At 32.2% G+C, this 26,750-nt stretch overlaps 3 protein-coding genes across 8 annotated transcripts in view; 1 reads left to right on the forward strand and 2 right to left on the reverse strand.

Moving 5' to 3' along the window:
* Positions 1-165: 165 nt before the first annotated feature.
* On the reverse strand, positions 166-21,080 carry LOC135848736 (solute carrier family 35 member F5). Its single transcript, XM_065368712.1, has 10 exons — positions 20,826-21,080; positions 20,588-20,725; positions 20,300-20,359; positions 20,120-20,224; positions 19,574-19,729; positions 14,042-14,224; positions 13,780-13,948; positions 13,532-13,691; positions 13,197-13,439; positions 166-1,524 (listed from the first exon to the last, which is right to left on the reverse strand). The coding sequence occupies exons 1-10, from the start codon at positions 20,940-20,942 to the stop codon at positions 1,452-1,454; spliced, it is 1,404 nt and encodes a 467-aa protein (XP_065224784.1). The 5' UTR covers positions 20,943-21,080; the 3' UTR covers positions 166-1,451.
* Positions 21,081-21,372: 292 nt separating this feature from the next.
* ND-B12 (NADH dehydrogenase [ubiquinone] 1 beta subcomplex subunit 3) lies at positions 21,373-22,272 on the forward strand. The gene is made up of 3 exons (XM_065368714.1): positions 21,373-21,533; positions 21,640-21,798; positions 21,876-22,272. The coding sequence occupies exons 1-3, from the start codon at positions 21,487-21,489 to the stop codon at positions 22,099-22,101; spliced, it is 432 nt and encodes a 143-aa protein (XP_065224786.1). The 5' UTR covers positions 21,373-21,486; the 3' UTR covers positions 22,102-22,272.
* LOC135848732 (obscurin-like) overlaps positions 21,954-26,750 on the reverse strand; it is a 142,847-nt gene continuing 138,050 nt past the window's right edge. For all 6 annotated transcript variants that reach the window (XM_065368705.1, XM_065368703.1, XM_065368704.1 and 3 more), the window contains 7 exons: positions 26,055-26,235; positions 25,790-25,957; positions 23,449-23,569; positions 23,170-23,350; positions 22,864-23,089; positions 22,677-22,782; positions 21,954-22,583 (listed from right to left, as the gene is read on the reverse strand). In XM_065368705.1, the coding sequence (XP_065224777.1) occupies positions 22,446-22,583; positions 22,677-22,782; positions 22,864-23,089; positions 23,170-23,350; positions 23,449-23,569; positions 25,790-25,957; positions 26,055-26,235 (1,121 nt within the window). In that variant the 3' untranslated portion in view covers positions 21,954-22,445. The remainder of the gene's footprint in view (positions 22,584-22,676; positions 22,783-22,863; positions 23,090-23,169; positions 23,351-23,448; positions 23,570-25,789; positions 25,958-26,054; positions 26,236-26,750) is intronic.

Genomic DNA, 26,750 nt, shown 5'->3' on the forward strand with positions numbered 1-26,750 from the left:
CAAAATGAAAAAAACTTACTGCAGTGTTGCCATTTGTGAATTAATCTATTATAAAATGTGTTTTTTACGGATTTTTATCAGTTTCTTTTTTGTTTATGAATAAAATTAATTAATTAACACAAAATACGTATTATTTTAAATGAAAAAGAAGAAAACAATGCCATATCCGCACAGCAATGAACACTTTATTAAACTCAAAGTACATAATAAACTGAAAAAACAAGCCTAAACACCCTCAAAAAAAAAAACATTCTAACGTCATAATATTATTCAAATAAAATAAAGAAAATATGCGAAGAAAAAAAACATACATAAGAACGAAAAAAAAGCAAACGAACGACATTCTTAACATAGAAAATAACAGGAACTACGCGATACTTAAATGGTGACAGTACGAATAATAACAACGATTACGTGTGTGAAAAAGAAGAAAAAAGAAAAACCTCAACCACGCATACACAAGATTATTATCGAATCCAAATTACTAATAATCATCAAAACGGATTATCTGCAGAAGCTCTAAAATACTTTACGAAAATAATAATTAAAAAAAGAAGAATAGATTGGGCGTTAATTTACACAAAAGCGTACTGATTAACGATAGACCTAGGTATTGGAATTAATGTGCAGGAACTATCGAGGTAACCTATTCGTCTGAATACACGAACAAATCAGTTTTGTTTTTAGAGCGACGCGATCGATCCGACTAGAAAATAACATTATTGAATAAAAATTGGTACTTATAAAATACAACTTAAACAGAAGAAAGGAAAAAAAATACAAAACCAAAGGAAAAAAAATCACAATTACATTAAAGTACGTAAGTACGAGAAAGTTACACAATCATCATCATATTATAATAATCGTCTCTTTGGAAATAATTTTACCGACTAGAAAATCCGTGCGTAATTTTTAGTCAAAATGACGTACTTGTAGGTATAGAAGAATTTAGGTAAATAGGTTGGCTAATAAATTACATTATGTAGTAAAATCTTTTCATCGAGATCACGTTTTCACGAATAAGGTGGATCTGGTGATAAGATTTCACAACGTTTAAAAAAGCGTGTGTGAAAACAACAGGAGGGAAAAAGTAAATCAAATACCAAAGTGAATTGTTAAAAATAGGTAAAAAATATAAATGCTTAACGATTTGCGCATGATAATACGTAACTTAGGATAAAATATAAACCAATGACACGATTTCGAGATACGGTTAACGACCGTAAGCCAATCGTTAGAGACGGATGCGAATCCATCGTTGAAAATAAATTACAACGAATTGAATTTCTTTTAGCGGTTCGGTGTTCGTACGTAGATGGAACTTCAACTGCATAGATGGATAAAGAGCTTAACGCGAAGGTTAATTTTCACGTTTTTTTTTTTTAATGGTCAAAGCAACAATACCAATTTTAATACTGTCGGTAAATAAAATTCCCAAGGGTATTGGTCTATTAGGCTTCATGACTATCGCCGTCATTCACTCCAATCAGTGATTCGGATTGTTCGAGATCATATTCAGACATTCTGCAAAAAAATAATGATAATAAATTAGGTAAATAAACATTGCAAAATTATCAAAGTCCAGTTCAATAGATACTTATACAGGGTGTTCCAGAATAACCTTTCACTTTTGTTTTATTAGTAGCTCTGAGAGAAAAATGGTTACGGAAATTTTTTTATAACCAAAATGAAGTAGAAATGTGCCGTTTTTAGACCATATATTTGAGTTTTCATTATAAATTAAGTTTTAAAAATTATTCCACCAAGATGTTTTCCATCATTTTTGACACAATCGACCAAACGTTTTTTAAAATTATTGAACACTTTGTTGAGCATTTCTCTTCTAATCAGTCTTGATTCACGAATAATATTATCTAGGAGCTGTTTCAGAGTCCTAGGATCATCTTGATATACTTTTGACTTGAGGTAACCCCATAAAAAAAAATCACATGCTGAAAAATCAGGGGATCGAGGTGGCCATGAAATTTCTGTGTTCAGCGAAATTATTGCATTTATCCATTCTGTACATGCGATTGCTAAAGCGGAGTTATGCCACCCTCTGATTGGCCAATTCCTTTCCTTCGCGTTTCGATAAGCTCCGCCTTCATCAGCCGCAAATCTTGCACTTGTGCCGAAACCGAATCTTTAAATCTTTAATCTTTATTAAATTTTAGTGTTGGGAATAATCGATTATTTTGAAAATCGATGATTTCGATTACGATTATTTTTCCAATCGATTAATCGACAAAAATTTACAAAAATAATCGATTATTAATCGATTAATCGATTAATTTCTTAAGTAGCGCAGAGTAGAGATAAAGGAAAATTTTCCACGAAAAGTTTCTGGAAATTTATGAAGGAAATGTCTGGTCTCTTAAAAATGATAAATTTCCATGGGAATTTATGAAAAAAAGGTGTTGTAAATTGTCAATTGTGAGAAAATCATAAAAAAGTTGAAATTTTTTCAAAGTATTCTAGAAAAACATGAAATTTAACCTCAAAATACATAGTATGAATCAATTTTTACGTTTTTTTCAATATACTTTTTTTTACAAGTGCCAAAGTATTGAGAATCATTGTAAAATTTTGCAGAAAAACTCGTAAAAATAAGAAAAATCCGATTAATCGATTATTTCTGAAATAATCGATTAATCTGACGATTTTTCAAATAATCGGATAATCGATTATCATCGATTATTTTTGCCGATTAATCGTCCATTTCGATTAATCGTCCATTTCGATTAATCGATTAATAATCGCGCAACACTATTAAATTTTGAACTTAGCAATGCAAAAATCAATAAGCGGTATCGAAAAATTGATAACTTTACGTCCATTCTTAACAGAATAAGCTTATGTAAATACAAAAAAAGAAAGAGAAACATTTTGATGCGTTATGAGTAAATTCGATCACGATCACCATCAATTTGGCAAAGTGCTAAAATTAGATAAAAATAATGAATGACTTTAGCCACCTACAATCCTACATCGCTATGCAAGTAAAAATATATCGAACGCAGTATGATAGTATGCCTCTAGCCTCTTTGGTCAAAATTATTCAAACAATAAACATACTTATGTTGCGAGAAATTCACTAATTCAAATAATTAATCAAGAGGTTCGTTTCGTTTTATTTGCTGCAACTTCCTGCAATTTTCCACAATATTGCAGGATTTTGTAGAAGTGGTGGTAAATAATAAAATAATTCTGTATTTTACATAACACTGTGTACTACAAATTGTTGTAGAAATTGTAGCAAAAAGAACAAACTTTATTATGCGGGCGAAAAAATCGAAGTGAAGCGAAGCCGAAGTCAGCGAAGTGATAGTGTGATAGATAGAGCATGGTGATAAGAAGGGCGCTGTTAACGGGCCAATCGGAGGGCGAGAAAACCCCGCTTTAGCAATCGCATGTACAGAATGGATAAATGCGAAATTATTCGATGACCAAAATGCTCACGCAATAAAGAAATCGTGTCCGTTGCGGAATGACAGGTAGCGCCATCCTGTTGGAACCAAGTAACTCTATACTTGTGTCTGCGTTTCAATTCAGGAATGAGAAACTCGTTTAACATTTTGCGATACCTCTCACCGTTCACCGTTTCATCAAACACATACGGTCCCACTATACCGAATTTAGCCACGCCCATCCAAACAGTCAACTTAGCGGAGTGTAGAGGTTTCTCGTGTATTATCATCGGATTCTCTGTCGACCAGTAGCGCATATTTTGTTTATTCACATCACCGTTTAGATAAAAATGAGCTTCATCAGTAAAGAGTAACGAGTTCAATGGAATCTCACCAGTATCAATTCTTGTAAGCATATCCTCGGCAAATGATTTTCTTCTCACAAAATCAGTTTTTTGTAACTTTTGAATGATTAAAATCTTATATGGATGGAAACTGAGGTCTTCAGATAAAATTCGTTGCAGAGAAGTTGGTTTGATTTTTAAATTTAACGCTCGTTTACGTATTGAAGTGGTAGGGGTAGTCTGTACTGAATGCCTTACTCGGTCCGTTGTTTCTGGCGTTCTTACTGATCTTTTCCGACCTGTAGGCTTATTTTTACAAGCATGAGCGGTTTTCTCGAAGTTTTTTACCCATAATTTCACTGTTGGCCTCGATGGCACTTCACTTTTACCGGTAAGTTTAAAATGTTTGCGGAAGGCACGAATTGCACTAATGTAAGAGTCATTATTTTTGAAAAAGGCCTTTACAATAAAAGCGCGCTGCACAGCCGTCCACTTCTCCATGGTAAAAAATTAATACTGAAACATAATTCGGCATGTGTTGGCTACCTGGAACCGCTTTTACCATTCCCCTAACACCATTTGAACGCAGATCAGTGCTCACCAAAATGTGAAAGGTTATTCTGGAACACCCTGTACATATTGGATGGCCGAAGTTTCATAATAAGAGAAGGGAGATGGAGTCTAAAAATGTTACAAAAATTCAAATATTTCGACTAGAATATTTTTTGAGCATTTTTGAAATATAAACCCAAAATTTGGGTCATGATTTAAAATTTTTTTGAAATAAATGTCATGGGGCGCACCAAAATCAGCTAAAATATCCTGAGGAAATCAAGTATTTCAACAAAAATGTTTTTTGACCAGCTTTGAAGAAATTTGAGTCAAAATTTGGTCATGATTTTTGAGATATTTGAAAAAGCATCATACAATAAACCAAAATCAGTCAAACTTTGCAAAAAAATTAAAAAACTAAAAAAAAAATGTTTTTACAGCATTTTTGAGAAATTTTTCACCCAAATTTGGGTCATGATTTTGGGGTTCGTAAAAGACAGTGTCATACAATGCCAATCAAAATTTTAAACCCAAAATAAAGTCTTGATTTTTTTGAATTTTTGAAAAAGCGTCCTAAAAACAATCAAAATGGGTCAAAATTTCACAAAAAATTGAAATATTTCAACAAAAGTATTGTTTGAAAAATTTGAAGCTTAAAATTGGGTCATAGTTTTCAAGGGTTCTTGACGAAAATTTCGCGACAAATACAAATATTTTCAAAGAATATCTTTTTTGGAGCATTTTTGAGAAATTATGATCCTGAATTTGAGTAATGATTTTAAGACTTGAAGAAAAAGGTGTCAAGCAACCTTTCAAAATAGGTTAAAATTTCTCGAGAAAATCCAATATTACAACGAGAATGTTTTTAAATCAGATGAAGCACAAAATTTGGTCACGATACTAGAAACTTTTGAAAAAATGCCCTCGTTTTGTGAGAAACTCAATCATTTTGGAGGAAATGTATTTTATGAGTATTTTTGAAAAATTATGAGCCTAAAATTTTTTATAAACATGATCTAAAAACGGTTTTTGAAAAACATGCCATGCGACCTATCAAAATTTCGCAAGAGATTTAAATATTTCAACAAACCTATGTTTTGAGCATTTTTGAAAAATTTTAAGCTCTAATTGGGTCAATATGTTTGAAATTTTAAATAAACGAATATATTTTTTAAGCATGCTTGAGAGATTCTGACACTTTTTTAATAATCTGAAAAATCATGAAACAATGTTGAGCTCAAAGTTTCTCAGAAATACTCGAAAAATATTTTGGTTGAAATAATGAATATTTTTACTACGTTTTGACTCATTTTGATAAATTTCATACCACTTTTCTTCAAAATTCCAAAAATTATGACCCAATTTTGAACTTGAAATTTTTCAAACATGCTTTAAAAACTTTGGAGTCGAAATATTCAAATTTCCAGCAAATTTTAGCAAGTTCCATGCCACTTTTTTGAAAATCCCAAAAATTATGACCCAAATTTTGAACTCAAAATTCATCAAAAACGCTCAAACAATGTTTTCGTCGAAGTAGGCATTTGAATTTCTTATGAAATTTTAACCCATTTTGATTAGTAAATGTGTCGTCGTTTTAAAAATCCCAAAGATCATGGCCCAATTTCAAACTCAAAATTTTTTGGAAAAAGCACAAAAAATGTTTTGATTGAAATATTTGAATTTCTCGGAAAATTTTAAACCCATTTTGACAGGTCACTTAGCACTTTTTCAGAAATACCAAAAATAGTCACCCAATTCGGGGCTCAAAATTTTTCAAAAATGCTCCAAAAATATTTTCGTTGAAATATTTGAATTTCTCGCAAAATTTTAAGCTATTTTGATTGGTCACGTGACATTTTTTCAAAAATTCCAAAAATCATAATGCCTTTTTTTGGGACAAAATTTTCCAAAAATACCCAAAAAATGTTCTGGTTGAAATATTTCAATTTGTCGCAAAATTTTAACCTATTTTGACATGTCACATCGCACTTTTTCAGAAATACCAAAAATAGTCACCCAATTCCGGGCTCAAAATTTTTCAAAAATGCTCCAAAAATATTTTCGTTGAAATATTTGAATTTCTCGCAAAATTTTAATCTATTTTGATTGGTCACATGACATTTTTTCAGAAATTCCAAAAATCATAATGTTATTTTTTGGGACAAAATTTTCCAAAACTACTCAAAAAATTTTCTGGTTGATATATTTCAATTTTTCGCGAAATTTTAACCTATTTTGACAGGTCGCATAGCACTTTTTCAGAAATACCAAAAATAGTGACCCAATTCGAGGCTCAAAATTTTTCGAAAATGCTTCAAAAATGTTTCCGTTGAAATATTTGGATTTTTTAGGAAATTTTAACCGATTTTGATAGGTCACACGACTTCTTTTTCAGAAGTCCCTATAAATTCTTTACCTAAATTGGGACTCAAAATTCTTCAAAAATTCTCCAAAAATATTTTCGTTGAAATATTTGAATTTCTTGCAAAATTTTAAGCTATTTTGATTGGTCACATGAAATTTTTTCAAAAATTCCAAAAATCATAATGCTATTTTTTGGGACGAAATTCTCCAAAACTAACTACTCAAAAAATGTTCTGGTTGAAATATTTCAATTTTTCGCGAAATTTTAACGCATTGTGACAGGTCACTTTGTCTAAACTACAACATTAAAGATTCATCCCCTGGACCTGATGAAATACACCCTCACATGTTAAAGTTCCTTTCAGACACTGGAACAGAACATTTACTTCAGTTATATAACAAAATTTGGACTTCTGATTCCTTCCCAAAATTATGGAAAACTGCAACAATCATTCCAATATTAAAACCTGATAAAAGCCCAAATCTGGCATCTAGTTATCGCCCCATCTCCTTAACTTCAGTTCCTTGCAAAATACTTGAAAAAATGGTTATTAAACGTCTTAATTGGTATATTAATTCCTCAAATTCTCTTAGCATTTATCAAAGTGGTTTCAGAAAGAAAAGATCTACCCTAGACCACCTCTTTAGTCTCTAAAAAGAAATTAGTTCGGCCTTCCAGAATAAAGAAAGTGTTCTTTCAGTCTTTTTTGATCTTGAAAAGGCATTTGATAAAGCCTGGCGTTATAAAATTCTCCAAAAATTACATTCCATTGGAATTAGAGGACATTTGGCTTACTTTATTCAGAATTTCTTAACAAACTGTACTTTTGGAGTGAGAGTTGACAATACACATACTCAGAATTTTTTGAAACTGAAAATGGACGAGTCCCCCAAGGTTCAGTTCTTAGCACAGTCTTATTTATACTTTTGATTGATGACATTTCCAATGTTGTTTCTAGACCCATTTCTCTGAGAATCTTTGCTGATGATATAAACATTTCCTTTCGTTCAAATAATATTCAACTAGCTCTTCAAGTAATCCAAGAAACCCTTGAAAAAATTGAATCATGGGCAGATTCAAACGGTCTAACCTTCTCTAAGTCAAAAACCCACTGTGTACTTTCACCAAAAAAAATAAGATTCCTCCAGATCTCATTCTCAACTTCAAAGGACACTCTTTAGAATTCAAAACCACAACTAAATTTCTTGGCTTTACTTTGTTATATCTCGTAGATTTTTATTGTTACTGTCATCATATGGTCTGAAGCTGACATGTTATCAGCCCACCAGGCTTGGAAATTGTATTGATAATTTTATCTGTAATAGGGATTCTGAGTTTTCTTCCAGGGTAGATACACCACATATATCGGATCACAATAGTGTACTCCTATCCTTGAAACTGGTCAAAAAATCTGTGAATACAGCAAAACAACCTCTTTTAAAAAAACGTATGTTCTCTAAAACAAATTTTGAAAAATTTTTCCACTCTCTGGATTCTGAAAATTGGGATGCACTGAAAATAGGTGATATTAATTCAAAATTTTCCAACTTTTTAAATATTTTTTTGAACCACTACAACTTATCTTTCCCACTTCAAACTTACACAAATCATAACCCTAACCACTTACATTACCCTCATAGCATTCAAACCCAAATACGCACTCTAAAAACTAGACTATTAGAATCTTACTCAAATTGGAAATTTGGTGGGTCTGAAGATGATAAAATTGAATACAAGCTCCGTTAAAAGGAATATAAAAAATTGATCAATTGGGCAAATATAGAATCAAACTCTCACAAAGTTGCAATCTCAAATAATATCTGCAAAACTACATGGAAGATAATAAACTCATATCAACCATGCAAACAAACCATTGATCATATTACATTCCAAGATACCAAATATACCAACTCAGCTGATATGGCTAGGTTATTCAGCCAACATTTCGCAACTGTTGCGAATAACGTAGTTAATTCTTCTCAAACATTGGACCCATTATCCCTTATTCTAGCTAATGAATCCTCAATATTTGTGTTACCAGCTACTGCAGCTGAAGTCTCTAATGTCATACAAGGTCTCAAAAATTCCAACTCTAGGGATAGTTATGGCTTAGATGTAGATATTATCAAACAAGCTGATCGCTACATATCTCATATACTTGCTGAACTTTTTAATGACTCCATAGATCAGGGAAAATTTCCAGAAAGCTTGAAATCAAGTATTGTAACCCCTGTGCATAAAAAAGGAGAAAAATCAAATTTAAACAACTATAGGCCCATCTCTGTAACACCAGTATTTTCAAAGATTTTTGAGCGTCTGTTGTATAATCGACTGATACGATTCCTATCAGCTAACAGCATTCTAAGTGAAACACAATTTGGCTTCCGTCGTGGAAAAAACACCACCAAAGCAATATTCAATTTATTGAACAAAATTCTCCAAGCTGGCCAAGAGGGTGAAAATTCATTGGCAATATTCTGCGACTTATCGAAAGCTTTTGATACCATGAACCACAGAATTCTACTGGGAAAGTTGGAAAAATATGGAATAAGGGGTCCAATCCACAGTTGGCTGAAATCCTTCCTCGAAAATAGGGTACAAATAGTCAAAATCCAAAATGGTGAGACTTACACCTTTTCTGAAGAGAAAATAATAGACAAAGGAGTCCCCCAAGGTTCCATACTTGGACCTTTATTGTTCATTCTCTATGTTAACGATTTGTCATCTTACACTAATGCACTTCTAACCCAGTTTGCAGATGATACAACTATGTTTTTAAAAGGTGGTAGCTGGGACACACTGCTTAAAAAAACAGAACATGTTCTGAAAAACTTGATCTGCTGGTTTAATGCAAATTGCATGAGCTTAAACTTGGAAAAAACAGTAACAGTGCCTTTCAATGTAACCCCCAAGGAGGCACACCTGGTAGCAGAAACTCTCTCAACTCTACCTAATGTCTCTTGTGCTGCAAAGTTCTTAGGGGTTGATATTCAATGCAATTTAAAATGGGATGTATACATCACTAAATTAACCAGTCGTTTGTCATCTATAAACTTTTTACTCTTTCAGCTACGCCAAATTACAAATCAAAAAACTCTCAGACTTGCATATTTTGGACTATTCCACTCCACAATGGCCTATGGGGTAGTTTTTTGGGGAGGTAATGCATCTTATGTCAAGCAAATACTCACACTGCAAAAACGTGCGATAAGAACAATTTATAAACTACCTCTAAGACAAACATGCAGACCCACCTTTGTTGATAATAAAATTCTCACTACAATATCACAATATATTCTGGACATATCTATCATGGTTTATACTGGGGTTATAACCTTTCCAAAAATTACCCATCCATACAGTACCAGATCACGAGGTAACCTCAGAACCCCCCACCACCGCACAAAACTTCTCCAGAGCAGCACTATATCATCTGCTGCAAAAGTATATAATCGGATTCCAGGGAGTGTAAAAAACCAGCCAACTGCAAAAAAATTCAAACATGTCCTGAAAGAATGGCTGATAACTAGGGCTTATTATACCCTGGAAGAATATCTCAGCTCCCCGGATCAATAAGAGTTCAAATTTTTTGAAATAACCTGGAGTAGATTTCATGTACCCATAGTTTTAAATCTTCATCTTTTATGTTTTAATCAAGTTTTTTACCCTATATTTTAAAGCTGAAATTTGTATTCTGTGTACTTACATGCTTAACTTGATACGATGGCAGCAATGATGCCGCATGTATCTCAAATAAAGAATTTGAATTTGAATTTGAATTTGAATATCATGAAACGCCTAAATCTGTTGAAAATAATCAAAAACACCAAGTATAAACCATCTTGCAAACTCCTACTTCACTCGTATAAATCTCTAATTCGCAGTAAAATTGAGTATGGAAGCCTATGTTTTGCAAATATCTCAAATAAAACTTCAAATATCCTAAAAAACAATTCAAAATTCAGCTCTAAGGATCTGTTTAGGAGCCCTCTATTCCTCTCTAATAGATAGCCTATATTGTGAAGCAGCAGAATTACCCCCAGATTTCAGAAGAACTCTCATAACAAACAAATTCATCTCAAATGCATCCACCAACCCTTCCCATCCACTCCAAAACTCAATTAACCCACCCAACCCCCAACATTTTGATCATATAGAAGGACCCATTTCTAATTTCATCACAATGTTGACTAATCTTCAAATCAATTCTAAAACTCTCATCCAAAAACCAATATTATACCCCCCTTGGCTTCTAAAACCTCCTCAAGTCAACCTACAGCTTATTAACTACCCAAAAAATATCCACTCTCCATTAGTAATAAAACAGAACTATCTTGAACTCTTATTAGAATACAAAAAATTCAATCTTTGCTTTACAGATGGATCAAAAATAATCAACACTTCACACAGGACATGCATACTCTATAAATGATAGAATTTCAAATTTTAAAATCCATAAATGTTCTTCAATCTACACTGCCGAACTCACAGCTATTTTCCACTGTCTCTGTGACATACTCACTTATGAATCAGAAAATAAGTCCTTCCTAATTCAAAGTGATTCCCTCAGCTCACTAACTGCTATCCAAAATCTTTTTTCCGATCACCTTCTAATTCAAAATATTCATAAAACTCCATTTGACTTACAAAATTCAAACTTCTTCATACAGTTTATGTATGTACTCAGCCACGTTGGAATCTTAGGAAATGAAATTGTAGATATTAATGCAAAATCAGCCACCATCCTTTCTCCCCTTATATTTATCACAGCTGACGACCTCAAATCTATCTTCACCCAAAGCACACTTAAGAAATGGCAAAACTTTTGGTCCCTCCAAACCACAAACAAGCTCTTTCAACATAAAAAATTAGCACATCCTTGGAAAAACCTCTCCCACTTAAACAGACTTGAAGAAATCATTATAACCAGACTGAGAATTGGCCACACAAAAATCACACATAATCACCTCTATGAAAAGGCCCCAAAACCCACATGTCAGTCCTGCCTGTCAGAACTTATATCTGTCCAACACTTACTATTTCACTGTCCCTCCTTACATCAGCACAGACTGTCCCTACAAATAGATGAAAGATCCCTATTCATACCAGACGACCCTTCCGAAATTAAAAAATTCTTAGACCTAATTAAAAAACTTGACCTCACCAACTCGATTTAAATCTCATACGACGGGTGTAATAATCAAGTAATTACAAACACCCAAAAAAAAAAAAAAAAAAAAAAAAAACTTAGCACTTTTTTAGAAATAATACCAAGAAAGTGACCCAAATCGGAGCCCAAAATGTTTCAAAAATGCTTCAAAAATGTTTCCGTTGAAATATTTGGATTTTTTAGGAAATTTTAACCGATTTTGATAGGTCACACGACTTCTTTTTCAGAAGTAGCTATAAATTCTTTACCTAAATTGGGACTCAAAATTCTTCAAAAATTCTCCAAAAATATTTTCGTTGAAATATTTGAATTTCTCGCAAAATTTTAAGCTACAATTTTGATTGGTCACATGATATTTTTTCAAAAATTCCAAAAATCATAATGCTATTTTTTGGGACAAAATTTTCCAAAACTACTCAAAAAAATTTCTGGTTGAAATATTTCAATTTGTCGCGAAATTTTAACCTATTTTGACAGGTCGCGTAACACTTTTTCAGAAATACCAAAAATTGTGACCCAATTCGAGGTACAAAATTTTTCAAAAATGCTCCAAAAATATTTTCGTTGAAATATTTGAATTTCTTGCAAAATTTTAAGCTATTTTAATTAGTCACATGACATTTTTTCAAAAATTCCAAAAATCATAATGCTATTTTTTGGGACAAAATTTTCCAGAACTACTCAAAAAACGTTCTGGTTGAAATATTTCAATTTTTCGCGAAATTTTAACCTATTTTGACAGGTCGCATAGCACTTTTTCAGAAATACCAAAAATAGTGACCCAATTCGGAGCTCAACATTTTTCAAAAATGCTTCAAAAATGTTTCCGTTGAAATATTTTTGAATTTTTAGGGAAAGTTTAACCGGTTTTGATAGGTCACATGACTTTTTTCAGAAGTCCCTATAAAATCTTTACCAAATTTTGGGCCCAAAATTCTTCAAAAATGGCCAAAAGACAATTTGATCACAATATTTGATTTTTTTCTGAAAATTTAACCAATCTTGATAGATAAATACACCACTTTTTTTAAAAGTCGCTAAAATCATAACCCAATTTTGTATTTAGATTTCTTCAAAAATGCTGAAAAATTTTTCTAGTTAAAATATTCAAATTTAGACTTTAATATGTGGCTAAATTTCTAACCGAATGAAAATAACAAAATGATCTCAAAACAGTAAGAATTTCAATTTGCACAATACAAAGAAATTTCGCTCGAATTTAATCCGACAAAATATTCGATAAACTCAGAACCACTTCATCGTTAAATAATATTTCACCCAGTGAAAAATCACAAACGACGATAAGCACTTATTAATAGAACACTAAAGTACCCATTATCATCATCGAGAGTGCTTACTTGAACGATCGGTTATTACACACCATACTCCAAGCTTTCAATATAACTTCCAGCACCGGATCTAGACTCGGTAAAAGCGTCAAACAGACTAAAATACCGAAAAATAAAAACATCGGGAAAATTCCAATTAACACAATGCTATCGTGTTTCACGTCGAACAGGAACGTATCCATTAACAAACACAGCGGTACGGTTAAACTAATCGCCACCGTAGCCAGCAGCGAAGAAGTTAGAAAACACCCCCTGTAAATTAACACGTTCGTTATTAATGGGACTATATAGATATTTATTTCCAGTTTACGAGTCGAATACTAAAATAAATAGGTAATACACACCATAACCATAAAACTTGAGACAACATTGTCCCTAATAAGCCATCGACCAGTAAAAAAGACCACTGGTACGGTGTAGGCCATTCGAATAACTCCCATTTGACGAAGTGGAGAAGTAAAAATCCAGGCCACAGGATTGCCAAGCAAAATAATCCCATGAATCCTATGAAAATAAATCAAATTGTATATCGAATAATATCCTTCATTATGTAAAGGTTTCAAAGTCTTGGTAAAATTATTATTATTCGTACCACAAAGCAAAGGTATATCGAGTTTTTCTTCGTGATCGGCGTTGTTCATTAAAAAAACGACAGATAGTGAGAATAAAAACCCACTAAATACGGTTAATAATACTGACGATCGGGTCTTCAATTCGATCAGATTATAGTTCAAGTCAATATCACCAAAAGTTATCAAACACTGTAATACAAACAAACAAACTCGACTAGATTAATTTCCGTATCAATTTTTTTCATTACACGATCGAGTTGAGTGATATGTCTTCTTACGTACCAATGCACCAACAATGACTAGAACGACGAATAATTTAGTTAAGGAAAATTTATCGCAAGGTCTGACTGGGAACATGGCCGATAGCGTCATCACAAAGGTGGCCGATGACGCCGAAAATACCGCCTGGTTATTGAATTCTGATTTAAACGAAGCCGTATGCATCGTATAATTCGATATGAACCACTGAAACAGAAAAATAACACGATTAGAATCGTTATTATGATGAAAACAAAAGTGATTACGAAGGCGATGTGTTCGAATAGAAGTCTCAGAAATTATCCCTGCACCCTCTTACCCTTTTTGCTTATGTATTATTAGCCTGATATTGCATACTTTAGATTCACAATCCTGGGATTGGAGATAGGACAACTCACAAAATCTATTTTAGGGTCCTACAAGTTCATTTAATTGTCGATTCTACGAATGTTTGAAATTTTTGAAAAATTTATACATTTTTTTGGCTTCGAGTTCGACCAAAATTTTTACTACGATGATCCTTTGTAACGCTAATTTTTGAAAATTTGGAAAAATTGAAACAAATTCTCACTTCCTGAAATTCTATGATTTTTTCAAAAGTAATTTTCAGTAATTTTATTAACTTTTTTGGGTGTTTTTACATCATTTTCAACTGTTTTTGGTACTTCTTCGTGCTTTTTTTTTGAAAAATTAGATGAAAATTTAATTCTTTTTTTGGTGATTTTCAGTGATTTGCTTTTTTTGGGTGTTTTTTTAAAAAAATGTTACGTTTTTGACACTTCTTTATGCATTTTTGGCAAATTTTACTCAAATTTCTACACTGTTGAATTTCATTGATCCCAATACTTTTTTTATTACTGTTTTTCAAGTGGTTTAACATCATTTTAACGCTTTTTCAACACTTTGTCAACTTGCATGCATTTTGAGGACAGATTATAGAAATTTTATACAATTTTTTTTTAAATAAATTTTTAGGGATTTTACTGCTTTTTGGGGCATTTCTACAGCATTTAAAAAAAATTTCGATACTTTTTCTTGTTTTTTTTTTTTTTTTTTTTTTTTTGGCAATTACAGAAATTTTACTATTTTTTTTGATTATTTTTAGTGGTTTTAATGCTGTTTATTAGTGTTTTTGCATTATTTCATCAAGTTTTCGACACTTTTCATGCATATCATACTAAAATTTACTAATTGTTTTTTTTTTTTTTGGAAGCAATTTTTACAAGAATTTTATCAATTTTGGGTAATTTTCGGTGATTTTGATAGTCAACCACCCCCCCCCCCACCTTAAATTCGACTAAAAATGATGTTGTAGAATTGTTCAAAAGATATCTTGCGACCAGTCAAAATGGGTTGAAATTTCGCAAGAAATTCAAATATACCGACGAAAATGTTTTCGAGCACTTTGGAAACATTTTTAGCCCAAAATTGGGTCATGATTTTCAAAATTTTTGAAAAAGTGTCATGCGACCTATCAAATTAGGTTAAAATTTCTCGAGAAATTCAAATATTTTATTGAAAATTTTTTTAAGCATTTGTGAAAAATTTTGACCGTTGAATTTCCAAAATTAGGTAAGTAACGGTTTTCAAAATTTTTGAAAAAGTGTCATGCGAAATATCAAATTAGGATAAAATTTCTCCAGAAATTCAAATATTTCAATGAAAATTTTTTTTGAGCATTTGTGAAAAATTTATAGCTCTAAATTCTCAAAATTAGGTCATGGTTTTCAAAATTTCTGAAAAAGTGTCATGCGACCTATCAAATTGGGTTAAAATTTCTCGAGAAATTCAAATATTTCAATGAAAATTTTTTTGAGCATCTGTGAAAAATGTTGTGCTTTAAATTCCAAAAATTTTGGGTCATGATTTTCAAAATTTTTGAAAAAGTGTCATGCGGCATATCAAATTAGGTTAAAATTTCTCCAGAAATTTAAATATTTCAAAAAAAAATCTTTTTTGAGCATTTGTGAAAAATTTTGAGCTTTTAATTTCCAAAATTAAGTCATGGTTTTCAAAATTTTTTAAAAAGTGTCATGCGACATATCATATTAGGTTAAAAATCCTCCAGATATTCAAATATTTCAATGAAAATTTTTTTTGAGCATTTGTGAAAAATGCTCAGCTTCAAATTCCCAAAACTTTGGATCATGATTTTCAAAATTTTTGAAAAAGTGTAATGCGACACATCAAATTAGGTTAAAATTCTTCCAGAAATTCAAATATTTTATTGAAAATTTTTTTAAGCATTTGTGAAAAATTTTGACCGTTGAATTTCCAAAATTAGGTAAGTAACGGTTTTCAAAATTTTTGAAAAAGTGTCATGCGAAATATCAAATTAGGATAAAATTTCTCCAGAAATTCAAATATTTCAATGAAAATTTTTTTTGAGCATTTGTGAAAAATTTATAGCTCTAAATTCTCAAAAATAGGTCATGGTTTTCAAAATTTCTGAAAAAGTGTCATGCGACCTATCAAATTGGGTTAAAATTTCTCGAGAAATTCAAATATTTCAATGAAAATTTTTTTGAGCATCTGTGAAAAATGTTGTGCTTTAAATTCCAAAAATTTTGGGTCATGATTTTCAAAATTTTTGAAAAAGTGTCATGCGATCTAACAAATTGGGTTAAAATTTCTCAAGAAATTCAAATATTTCAATGAAAATTTTTTTGAGCATTTGTGAAAAATGTTGAGCTCTAAATTACCAAATCAAGGCCATGGTTTTCAAAATTTTTAAAAAAATGTCATGCAATCTAACAAATTGGGTTAATAAAATTCCTCCAGAAATTCAAATATTTCGATGAAATTTTTTTTTGAGGATTTGTGAAAAATGTTGAGCTTTAAATTCCCAAAATTTTTGGTCATGATTTCCAAAATTTTTTAAAAAGTGTCATGCGACATATCAAGTTAGGTTAAAATTCCTCCAGAAATTCAAATATTTCAATTAACATTTTTTTTTGAGCATTTGTCAAAAATGTTGAGCTACAAATTTCCAAAATTAGGTCACGATTTTCAAAATTTCTGAAACAAGTGTCATGCGACATATCAAATTAGGTTAAAATTCCTCCAGAAATTCAAATATATCGATGAAAATTTTTTTCGAGCATATGTGAAAATGTTAAGCTTCAAATTCCCAAAATTGGGTCATGATTTTCAAATTTTTTGAAAAAGTGTCATGCGACATATATCAAATTAGGTTAAAACTTCTCCAGAAATTTAAATATTTGAATGAAAATTTTTTTTGAGTACAATTTCTAAAAAATGTTGATCTTCAAATTCCCAAAATTTTGGGTAATGATTGAAAAAAATTTTGAAAATGTGTCATGCGACCTATCAAATTGGATTAAAATTTCTCAAGAAATTCAAATACTTCAATGAAAAGTTTTTTGAGCTTTTGTGGAAAATGTTGAGCTTTAAATTCCCAAAATTTTGGGTCATGATTTTCAAAATTTTTGAAAAAGTGTCATGCGACATATCAAATTAGGTTAAAATTCTTCCAGAAATTCTAATATTTCATTGAAAATTTCTTTTGAGCATTTGTGAAAAATGTTGAGCTTCAAATTCCCAAAAGTTTGGCTCATGTTTTTCAAAATTTTTGAAAAAGTGTCATGCGACATATCAAATTAGGTTTAAATTCTTCCAGAAATTCTAATACTTCAGTAAAATTTTTTTTTTGAGCTTTAAATTTGGGTCAAGTTTTCAAGTATAACTAAAAACGTGTTATGCGACCTATCAAAATGGGTTGAAATTTTGCGAGAAATGCAAATATTCCAACTAAAATATTTTCGGGACATTTGTGAAGAATTTTGAGCCCAAATTTTACAGTCATGATTTAAAAGAATTTCAAAAATATGCCATGCAACCGATTAAAATGGGTGGAAACTTTGTAAAAATTACAAATATTTCAATGGAAAATTTTTTTTTGGTTTTTTGAAGAATTTTGAGCCTGTAAATGAGTCATGAATGATTTTTTAGATTTTCCAAAATGCCATGCAACCAATCAAAACACCTACGTTAAAATATCACGAAAGATTCAAATGTCTCAATGAAAACATTTTTCAAACATTTTCTAAAAATTTTGAGCCTAAAATTTGGTTATGATTTTAGAATTTTAAAAAGTCTCACGCGACCTACCAAAATAAACTATAACTTGACAAAAAATTCGAAATTTAAAAAAAAATGCTTTTTGATCATTATTGAAAAATTTGAAGCCTAAAATTTTGGGTCATAATTTTCCAAGATTTAAAAAAATGCCAATCGACCTATTCACATTTTCTAGACATTTTTCGACAAATTCGAATCATTTTAGAAATGTTTACGAGCATCTTTAAAATTTTGTTGCTATCAAATTTGGTTAAATTTCGTGTCTTTTTTGAAAATTTATTCTTCTCATTTCGCATTAATTGAACTGAAAGATTTGGAGAGATATCATTTATAAAACTGGAGAAATATTTTGAACTAAAGCGGTGCCAAATTCGTTGACCATTATAGCGAATTTCAAAAAATCGAGTAAAATTTCGAAACATTCATCAATTTTTTTTGAATTTTTCAAATTTTCAATTAAGATAAGCGTCGAAATGATATCATTTCATGTTTTTGGTATATATTTGGGAATCGTCTGAAGGGGCACTTTCGAATCTAAATTTTTTCTGGCCTACTTTCAACTCAAAATAAAAGTTTTCATTTTTAGTCAAAACCCACCAAAAATTTTTTTCGCTATCCACTCCAAGTTAACAGTAGACAACTTGACATGCATTTAACAATTATTGTTTTTTTGTTGCCACTTTCATGTTTTCTCGTTATCTCTACCAAATAGTGAATAAGCACGTAGTACATATTTTTTAAAGGTTCATTTAAAAAATATACAAATTCATTACTCCGGATGTGCGATATCACGTTAATTTTTCATACGTGCATTTTTGTGAAAATTTATAGTAAGTTTTAGAAAAATGCTCGCCTCAAAAATTCAAAATATTCCTCTTTACAAGTACGATTGAGCATCGTGTTTAAATGTAACGAATGGAGTGACATGTGCAAATAATTTATCAAAAATACTTCGTTTAATTTCTCAGTATCGCGATAAAACGATATCAAGCCTTCCATTTCGGATGATATATTCAAGAGTTCCGAATACACTTGCATAATATATCATTACTGTTGCCCAACTCTTTAGATTTCCACCAGTGAAAGTAGAGGGGAGGGTTTCATCGAGCCAAATGAAATTCTCTATCTTACATTATCAAAAAGTTGAATCAAATGATACTGTTTTCAGGAAAAAATTAACCAGACCAAAGTCTTGGTTGTAATTTTTACCATCTCACTTTCTCAAGAGTCAATATAAATATCTCTTTGAGAACCACTGAACCGGTTTAAAAACCTCCCCACCTCGCCAGAACTGCTTCAGCACGTGTTACTCGAACTTGAAACGAAAATACACCCTGCTACCCAGTTTTATCATGAACATGGCACGTTTCTAATCTCAAGACCACCCAAAATCCAAGACTGGAATTTCGAATTCGATACTAAAAGCTTCACGAATAAATATATCGTTCTATTTACCAAAAATCCGAACGGTAAAGACAACCAAGCAGTTTGAAACACGGTTAATTTGTTATTCGGCGTGAATGGTATAGCTTTTGATATACGTATCGTTGCCGAATACGATAACCTCGCTAGTAAGGCTTCTGTCGCATCTTCTTCCGACATCTGACGCACCTGTAACATAGAAAAAAAAAAACACCAACAATTACCCACATTGTTCGTTTAATGACAGAACGTCACCTGGCGTTCATTACTGTATTATCTTATTGCATATATAGAACATTAATACAGCAGTAATTTAACGACATGATTCTAGCACAATGCAAAACATTCGAAGATAAATTGAGTCATCGCAACAACTGGTATTATTATAACGTAAGAAGATCATCGAAGTTCGAATACACGAGAATCAATTTACAACAAAATGTTTCGCATACTATGCAATTGTTTTCTAAACACGTTACAATCCGTGTAATTTTATTTTATACTCTTTTCAGAACGTACACTGAGAGAGTCAATACACTCGTATATTATATACGTAGTGTTAATTATGCAAATAAATACCTCGGCCAGTTTCTTAAACCGAACACTCCTACTAATAGTAGAATCATCGCTCTCGGTACCAGATGATTTGCCTCCGAAATTAATAGGCACATAAGACGGACTACTCTGTAAACATGGAAAAATAATCAATATCACCTCCGGTCATAAAAATCATACTGACGAATAATTAACCTCGCATACCAGTTTCGAGTCGGACGTGCCTTGTAAGCATATGTCATCTTCAACATCTTCGGTAATGTACTAAAAAAACAGATACATAAATTAATCACGATTATGCCAAAGTATAGTAAGGAGAGAAGATGAAATGACGTAAATGCAAATAAACGTGATAACGAATATTTTAAATATATAACGACTCCGACGCGAACGACATAATAATGTGCTGCCGTCAATATACACACAATTATCTGTACATTTGCATAGAGTATAGAGCTAGCTTAGTAGTTAACGATGTAGTAAAAAATTTACATTATAATCGGACGGTTTCTGGAAACCATCCTTCCAAGAGGGCCATAAACAGACTGCGAACAGGTATATGGTAAATAGAGATGTTTTCACGTATGTAACGAAGAACGGTTTCTCAAACTTCTCTTTTTGGTTCATAAACTGCACATGTGAAATAATTTTACACATTAGAGTAAAGTTAGCTCGAATTAAAGCGATAATTATAATGAAAAATAATATCTTAAGGGTAATTAAAGCTTACCTTATCGAGCTCTGAGAATGATGCCCATATCACATCGACCAACGTTAAAATAAGCAAACCGATCAATAATCTTTTTGGTTTATTCGGCATACCTTTGTCGTTTGTGTAAGTATTCATTTCTATTTCCGTCGAATTGAAATTCTATCACGAAACATCTTCAAAAAATGCAAAGCGATAAAATTTCTTCGTCGAAAATTCTCCTCTTGATAATCTTCAATTCGTCGTCATCGGCGTGTGTACGCAAAATGAATCGTAATCGGCCAGCTGATAAACAATGAATCTTTTATGAAATCAGTGTTGCTCGAATTCGAAACTGGAAATGGCGAATTTGAAAATTAAATTCAGGGTTGAAATCAGTTAATGGAGAAAAATCACTTGAAAAATATAAAATTTAGCAATTTTAATTTTAAATTTAAATTGCAATTCATAAAAAAATTCGATCACTACATTTCAAATCGAATTAAACCAAAAAAATCACGTTTAAAAAAAACAAACAACATCCGAACTGATTTTACAACTTACGTTTTGGCAACACTGATTCCATGTTTATAAAAAAATTATCTCAATTTTGTTATCAAATTAGAAGATTTTGGTTTTTATTTCAAAGTATCCTAATTTTATTAATTTTTCTGTCGTAAATATCTAAAATAAATTAGTCAAGATGGTCGAGATGACACCTAAGGACCACCCGAGTTTCAAACTCGATCCGTAAGTACCCAAATCCGTTCCAAATACAGTTACTTATAGCTTCATCAACCACAACTCTACGTTTCCAAAGGTCACGCTAAAAACACTCGTTTATTCTTTATTTCAGCGATTACTCGTGGGATAAAATACCGAAAAACAGCTTCGATGTACCTCATCAGAAAATGCAGGTACCCGATTGGAGGATTTATAAAGTAGAAGGTATCAAAGAACTGGAATACGTTAGAGATACATTGGCTTCCAAAGGACTGAAAGATCCCTGGCTCAGGTTACTATAGCGGATTTCATTTCTACATCGAATACCCCCGAATGTGTCTATTTTCAACTCTTTCGTTTGTTTTTTAGGAACGAAGTATGGCGTTATCCACCATTTTGGGACCGAAACATTATGAACACGTATAGTAAATACTTTTGGGGTATAGATAAGAAAGGCGTGAAATACGGATTCGCCATTGCTACGGTTATCTGCAGTTTGCAATACCTGTATTATAAGAATAAGTACGGAGATTATCCACCTCATGTTACTACAATGTATCGATGCCTTTTCGGTGGTGGTGGGTCGCATCATTAAAAAATAGTAACCTTATCATCGAGCCAAAGTATCCGGATTCTGTATGTGTTTGAATAGTACGTTTTTTCCACCCTTTATGTAGTTCAGATTCGATATTCAGAACGCAATTTGTAAAATATGCGCTAATTTCGTAAATATGTATCGCAATAAATATTATGTTTTGTTGAATAAGAGTATATTTTTGTGAAAATTATGACGAATTTGATGGTTTTATTCCACTTCACACTAAAAGAAAAAAAGTATGGAAATGAACACTGGCGGTGTTTTTTTTAAAAACGATATATTTAGTCAACAATCAACAACAATAGATAAATAATAATAATAATAATCATTAATTAATTCGATTAGCGGGCCGTATTCAGAATTTCCAATTCTTCTACTATACTATTGGATCGTGTGAGTCTTCCTCCAATCACAGATTCTAATTCTTTGGATTTCGTGGATTCCGCACTTTTCTTTAAATGATACTCGTCCGAGAATTTCTGTTTAAAAATTGAGGAAAAAAAGAATTATTACAAATGATTTAAAATAAGCTTATATAATACAAAACGTGGCCGATTTAAAAAAATATAAACCTTGAGCTTCGTCGTTTCGAAGCTGGTTTTTTCTCGTTTCTTGATAAGGTACTCTGTAGGCAGTAACCATCTTTGTTCGTGGCATTCTTCAGCCGAAGGACGTTTCCTAAACAGAATCATCTTCCTCATAGCAATCTTTTTCTCGAATAAAAAAACAATATACGAACCAGTGGTTGAGATAACTTACGTAGGTGTTCGTTTAAATAACATCATTAAAAACCTCAAGGCTTCTTGAGATAGATCTTTGTACAAATGTTCGAATCTGTATCGAACAAAGGTGATATTCTGTCTAGTTTCTAGTTCGGTGAATCCTCGGAATGGAGATACACCCGACAGGAGAATATAGGTTAATACACCAACCGACCAAATATCCGAATACTGGAAGGCTGGCTCATCACATAATACTTCCGGAGCTGAGATCATGTAATATAATGGATTAAGTACGCTCGAGATTTAATTTATCGTAGTTAGGTCTAGGTTGTGAGGGATTTACCTGTGTATTCTAACGGTCCTTTATTCATTACCACTGTTCCTAATTTATTAACGTGTTGAGCGCATGAGAAATCGATTAATTTAATATGTAGACTACGTACAGATGCCATTACAACATTATCGGGTTGAAGGTTCAAATGACAGTATCCTTTCCAGTGTAAGTACTGGAGAGCATCTAGTACCTGAGGAAACAAATTCGAATTTAAAGGTTTCGAATTTAAAAAAATTTCCTTCACAATGATACAACTGATCTTCGAACTAGGTAAATCTTCAAAATTACTTGTGTAATTATAGTTGCAACCATTTGTTCACTATAATCGTGTCTGCTGGTCAAATAAGTCAATACATCAGCTCCTTGGAGTTTTTCCATAATAAAGATAGCCACCGAAGAGTACTGCAACCTGTAAGGCAACACAATAAACCAATTTGGTAACAGAATTCAAGTAGGTTATAGTCCGGCATATGACAATAGGAGTAATTGCACCCCTCCCCCGCCGATCCACCGAGACAACTTTTTTCTTAAAGGGGACATCCTAAGGAACATTTTAAAGCAAACTTGCCTCAAAAAAAAGTTGGCCTTACTTACAAAATGGCGGCCATTTTGATTGACAGCTCAGCCGAAATCGCAGATTTTGCGTTCCAACATAGGATTTGCACGAAATTTTTCAAACCTTACAAAGGTAGATCGAAAGATCATGCAAAAATTTATCACCTGTCAGAATTTCAAGTGCTAAAGTGCGTTTTTCGATTTTTGGTGAATTTTTGAAAATCCAATTTAGGCCAAAAATGAGGGAAGAAAATCAAAATTTTACCAAATTGACCAAGAAAGCTGAAATTTGGAATATACCCTATTTTCGACATGCCAAATCGATTGGAAACGGTTTCAACCCGTTTTGAGCAGTTCTGGAGCCTCCAGCAGATTTTTGAAACTCGAAATTCCCACAAAATTCCATCAAATTGGAGTTGTAAAGCTGAAATGTATTCTGAAAACTAATTTCAATACGCTACGAAGTACTGCAGGTGAATTTCAAGTCGTTTTTGAGCCTCTAGGGACTTTTTGAAAATTCTTCAAGCCTCCAGCAGATTTCTAAAACTTGAAATTTTCACAAAATTTCATCAAATGGAGATGAAAAGCTGAAATTTATTCTACACTTCTATTTTAACACCGTCTGAAGAAGACTTCAGGTGGGTTCAAAATTCAAATCATTTTAGAGCCTCCAGCGACTTTTTTGAAAATTACTGGAGCCTCCAGTAGATTTTTACGAAGTTGACTGCTGGTGAATTTAAAGTCGTTTTGGAGCCTCCAGCGACTTTTTGAAAATTACTGGAGCCTCCAGTAGATTTTTGAAACTTTAAATTTTTACAAAATTTCATCAAATGGAGATGGAAATCTGAAATTTACTCTACACTCCCATTTTAACATCGTCTGAAGACGACTTCAGGTGGGTTCAAGTCATTTTAGAGCCTCCAGCGATTTTTTTGAAAATTACTGGAGCCTCCAGTAGATTTTTGAAACTTGAAATTTCTCCAAAATTTCATCAAACTGAGATGGAGTCGAAATTCACTCTGCAAACTAATTTCAATACGCTACGAAGTTGACTGCTGGTGGATTTCAAGTCGTTTTGGAGCCTCCAGCGACTTTTTGAAAGGTTATACGGCGTTCTTTTGGAAAATTATAATTTCCTGAAAGTAGCTGGAAGCTTCAAAACCATTTGAAACCACCATGTTGTCTGCGAAGTAAATTTAAGCTTGCCAACTCCATTTAATAAATTAATGTTGCGGGAATTTAAAGTTTCAAAAATCTACTGGAGGCTTCAGTAATTTTCAAATAAGTTGCTGGATGCTCTAAAATGACTTAAACCCACCTGAAGTCGTCTTCAGAGGGTGTTAAAATATGAATGTAGAATAAATTTCAGCTTTTCATCTCCATTTGATGAAATTTCGTGAAAATTTCAAGTTTTAGAAATCTGCTGGAGGCTTCAAGAATTTTCAAAAAGTCCCTAGAGGCTCAAAAACGACTTGAAATTCACCTGCAGTACTTCGTAGCGTATTGAAATTAGTTTTTAGAATACATTTCAGCTTTACAACTCCAATTTGATGGAATGTTGTGGGAATTTCGAGTTTCAAAAATCTGCTTGAAGGCTCCAGAACTGCTGAAAACGAGTTGAAACCGTTTCCAATCGATTTGGCATGTCGAAAATAGGGTATATCCTAAATTTCAGCTTTCTTAGTCAATTTGGTAAAATTTTGATTTTTTCCCTCATTTTCGGCCTTAATTAGATTTTCAAAAATTCACCAAAAATCGAAAAACGCACTTTAGCACTTGAAATTTGGCCAGGTGATAAATTTTTGCATGATCTTTCGATCTACTTTTGTAAGGTTTGAAAAATTTCGTACAAGTCCTATGTTGAAACGCAAAATCTGCGATTTCGGCTGAGCTGTCAATCAAAATGGCCGCCATTTTGTAAGTAAGGCCAACTTTTTTTTGGGCAAGTTTGCTTTAAAATGTTCCTTAGGATGTCCCCTTCAAGAAAAAAGTTGTCTCGGAGATCGGCGGGGAGGATGCAATTACTTCTGTTGTCATATGCTGGACTATTACAGGTACCGTTGGCTACACTTACTTGAAAGCTTCAGCCAGGTTGGCTATTCTTTCATGCCTCATCATACGATATATTTCAAATTCTCTTTCGATTTCAGGCTCTGTTTGAGCATTTATTTCCATTAATTTAGCAACAATCACTTTACTTGTCGAGGAATCGATACCTTTGACGATGATCGAAAATCGTCCTCTGAAAAACGTCACAAAGGTATAAAATATTTTTTTTTTTAAATAATTTTAGGGATTTGATGAATGGTGGGGGGTTGAGAGGGTGGTACAATAATCACCTGGCTATTTCGGAGACGAATCTGTATTTGTCTTCGGATGGCTGTTCACACCATTGAATATGTTTATGTTCTAGAGAGTAATCTGGTATAGTTGGGGGTTCCTCTCCGATAATTTCTTTTCCTCTCTCGCACACGATCTGTAAATTTCGCAGTACGTGAGGTACGTTCAATTTTTCGGCTCCTGTAATCAGATTTCAATTAAATTAGAAATTGATATCGAGATTTGTATTTCACAAGCACCTTGACTAGATTTAAGACAAAATTGCAACATTTTTTTATTTTTGTTTTTCTGACTTTTTTTCCCACAATTTTCGATTTTGAAAATCTCAAAAAAATAAAATAAACAATAATGCTAAATAATAACTTTTTTTTGAATTTTTTTCTAAAACTGTAAATTCACATACCTCCCCACCCCCCGGGCTTAGGTCCTTAAAATTGAATTACACGCCATGAACAACCATAATAATGCGAAAAATATAATTATATTTTTCGCAGATTTTCAAAATCTGAGATGGAAAATTATTATTCAATGTTAGATATCCTTGTAAATTGAACCAATCTACTTACCCCCTCCCTCCACGCGGTTCGTCAAAAACATGGTTACAAAAGAGCATTTTTTTTTACAATTTTTCAAATGATGTGTTTTCAAGCTTTTGTACTGATCATGAAAATTTTGAGTTTTTCTCTGGAAAGCTC

This window comes from Planococcus citri, chromosome 5, assembly GCF_950023065.1.
Source record: "Planococcus citri chromosome 5, ihPlaCitr1.1, whole genome shotgun sequence".
NCBI classification, from domain to species: domain Eukaryota; kingdom Metazoa; phylum Arthropoda; class Insecta; order Hemiptera; family Pseudococcidae; genus Planococcus; species Planococcus citri.

Coding starts and splice junctions, on each gene's coding strand:
- LOC135848736 (XM_065368712.1), bottom strand. CDS start 20,942: ATGAATACTTACACAAACGACAAAGGTATGCCGAATAAACCAAAAAGA. Junction 20,360..20,587: donor AGAAACCGTCCGATTATAAT/GTAAATTTTTTA, acceptor CTGTTTTTTTAG/TACATTACCGAAGATGTTGA. Junction 19,730..20,119: donor GGTTTAAGAAACTGGCCGAG/GTATTTATTTGC, acceptor TCTATGTTACAG/GTGCGTCAGATGTCGGAAGA.
- ND-B12 (XM_065368714.1), top strand. CDS start 21,487: ATGGTCGAGATGACACCTAAGGACCACCCGAGTTTCAAACTCGATCC. Junction 21,534..21,639: donor CCGAGTTTCAAACTCGATCC/GTAAGTACCCAA, acceptor TCTTTATTTCAG/CGATTACTCGTGGGATAAAA. Junction 21,799..21,875: donor CTGAAAGATCCCTGGCTCAG/GTTACTATAGCG, acceptor TTTGTTTTTTAG/GAACGAAGTATGGCGTTATC.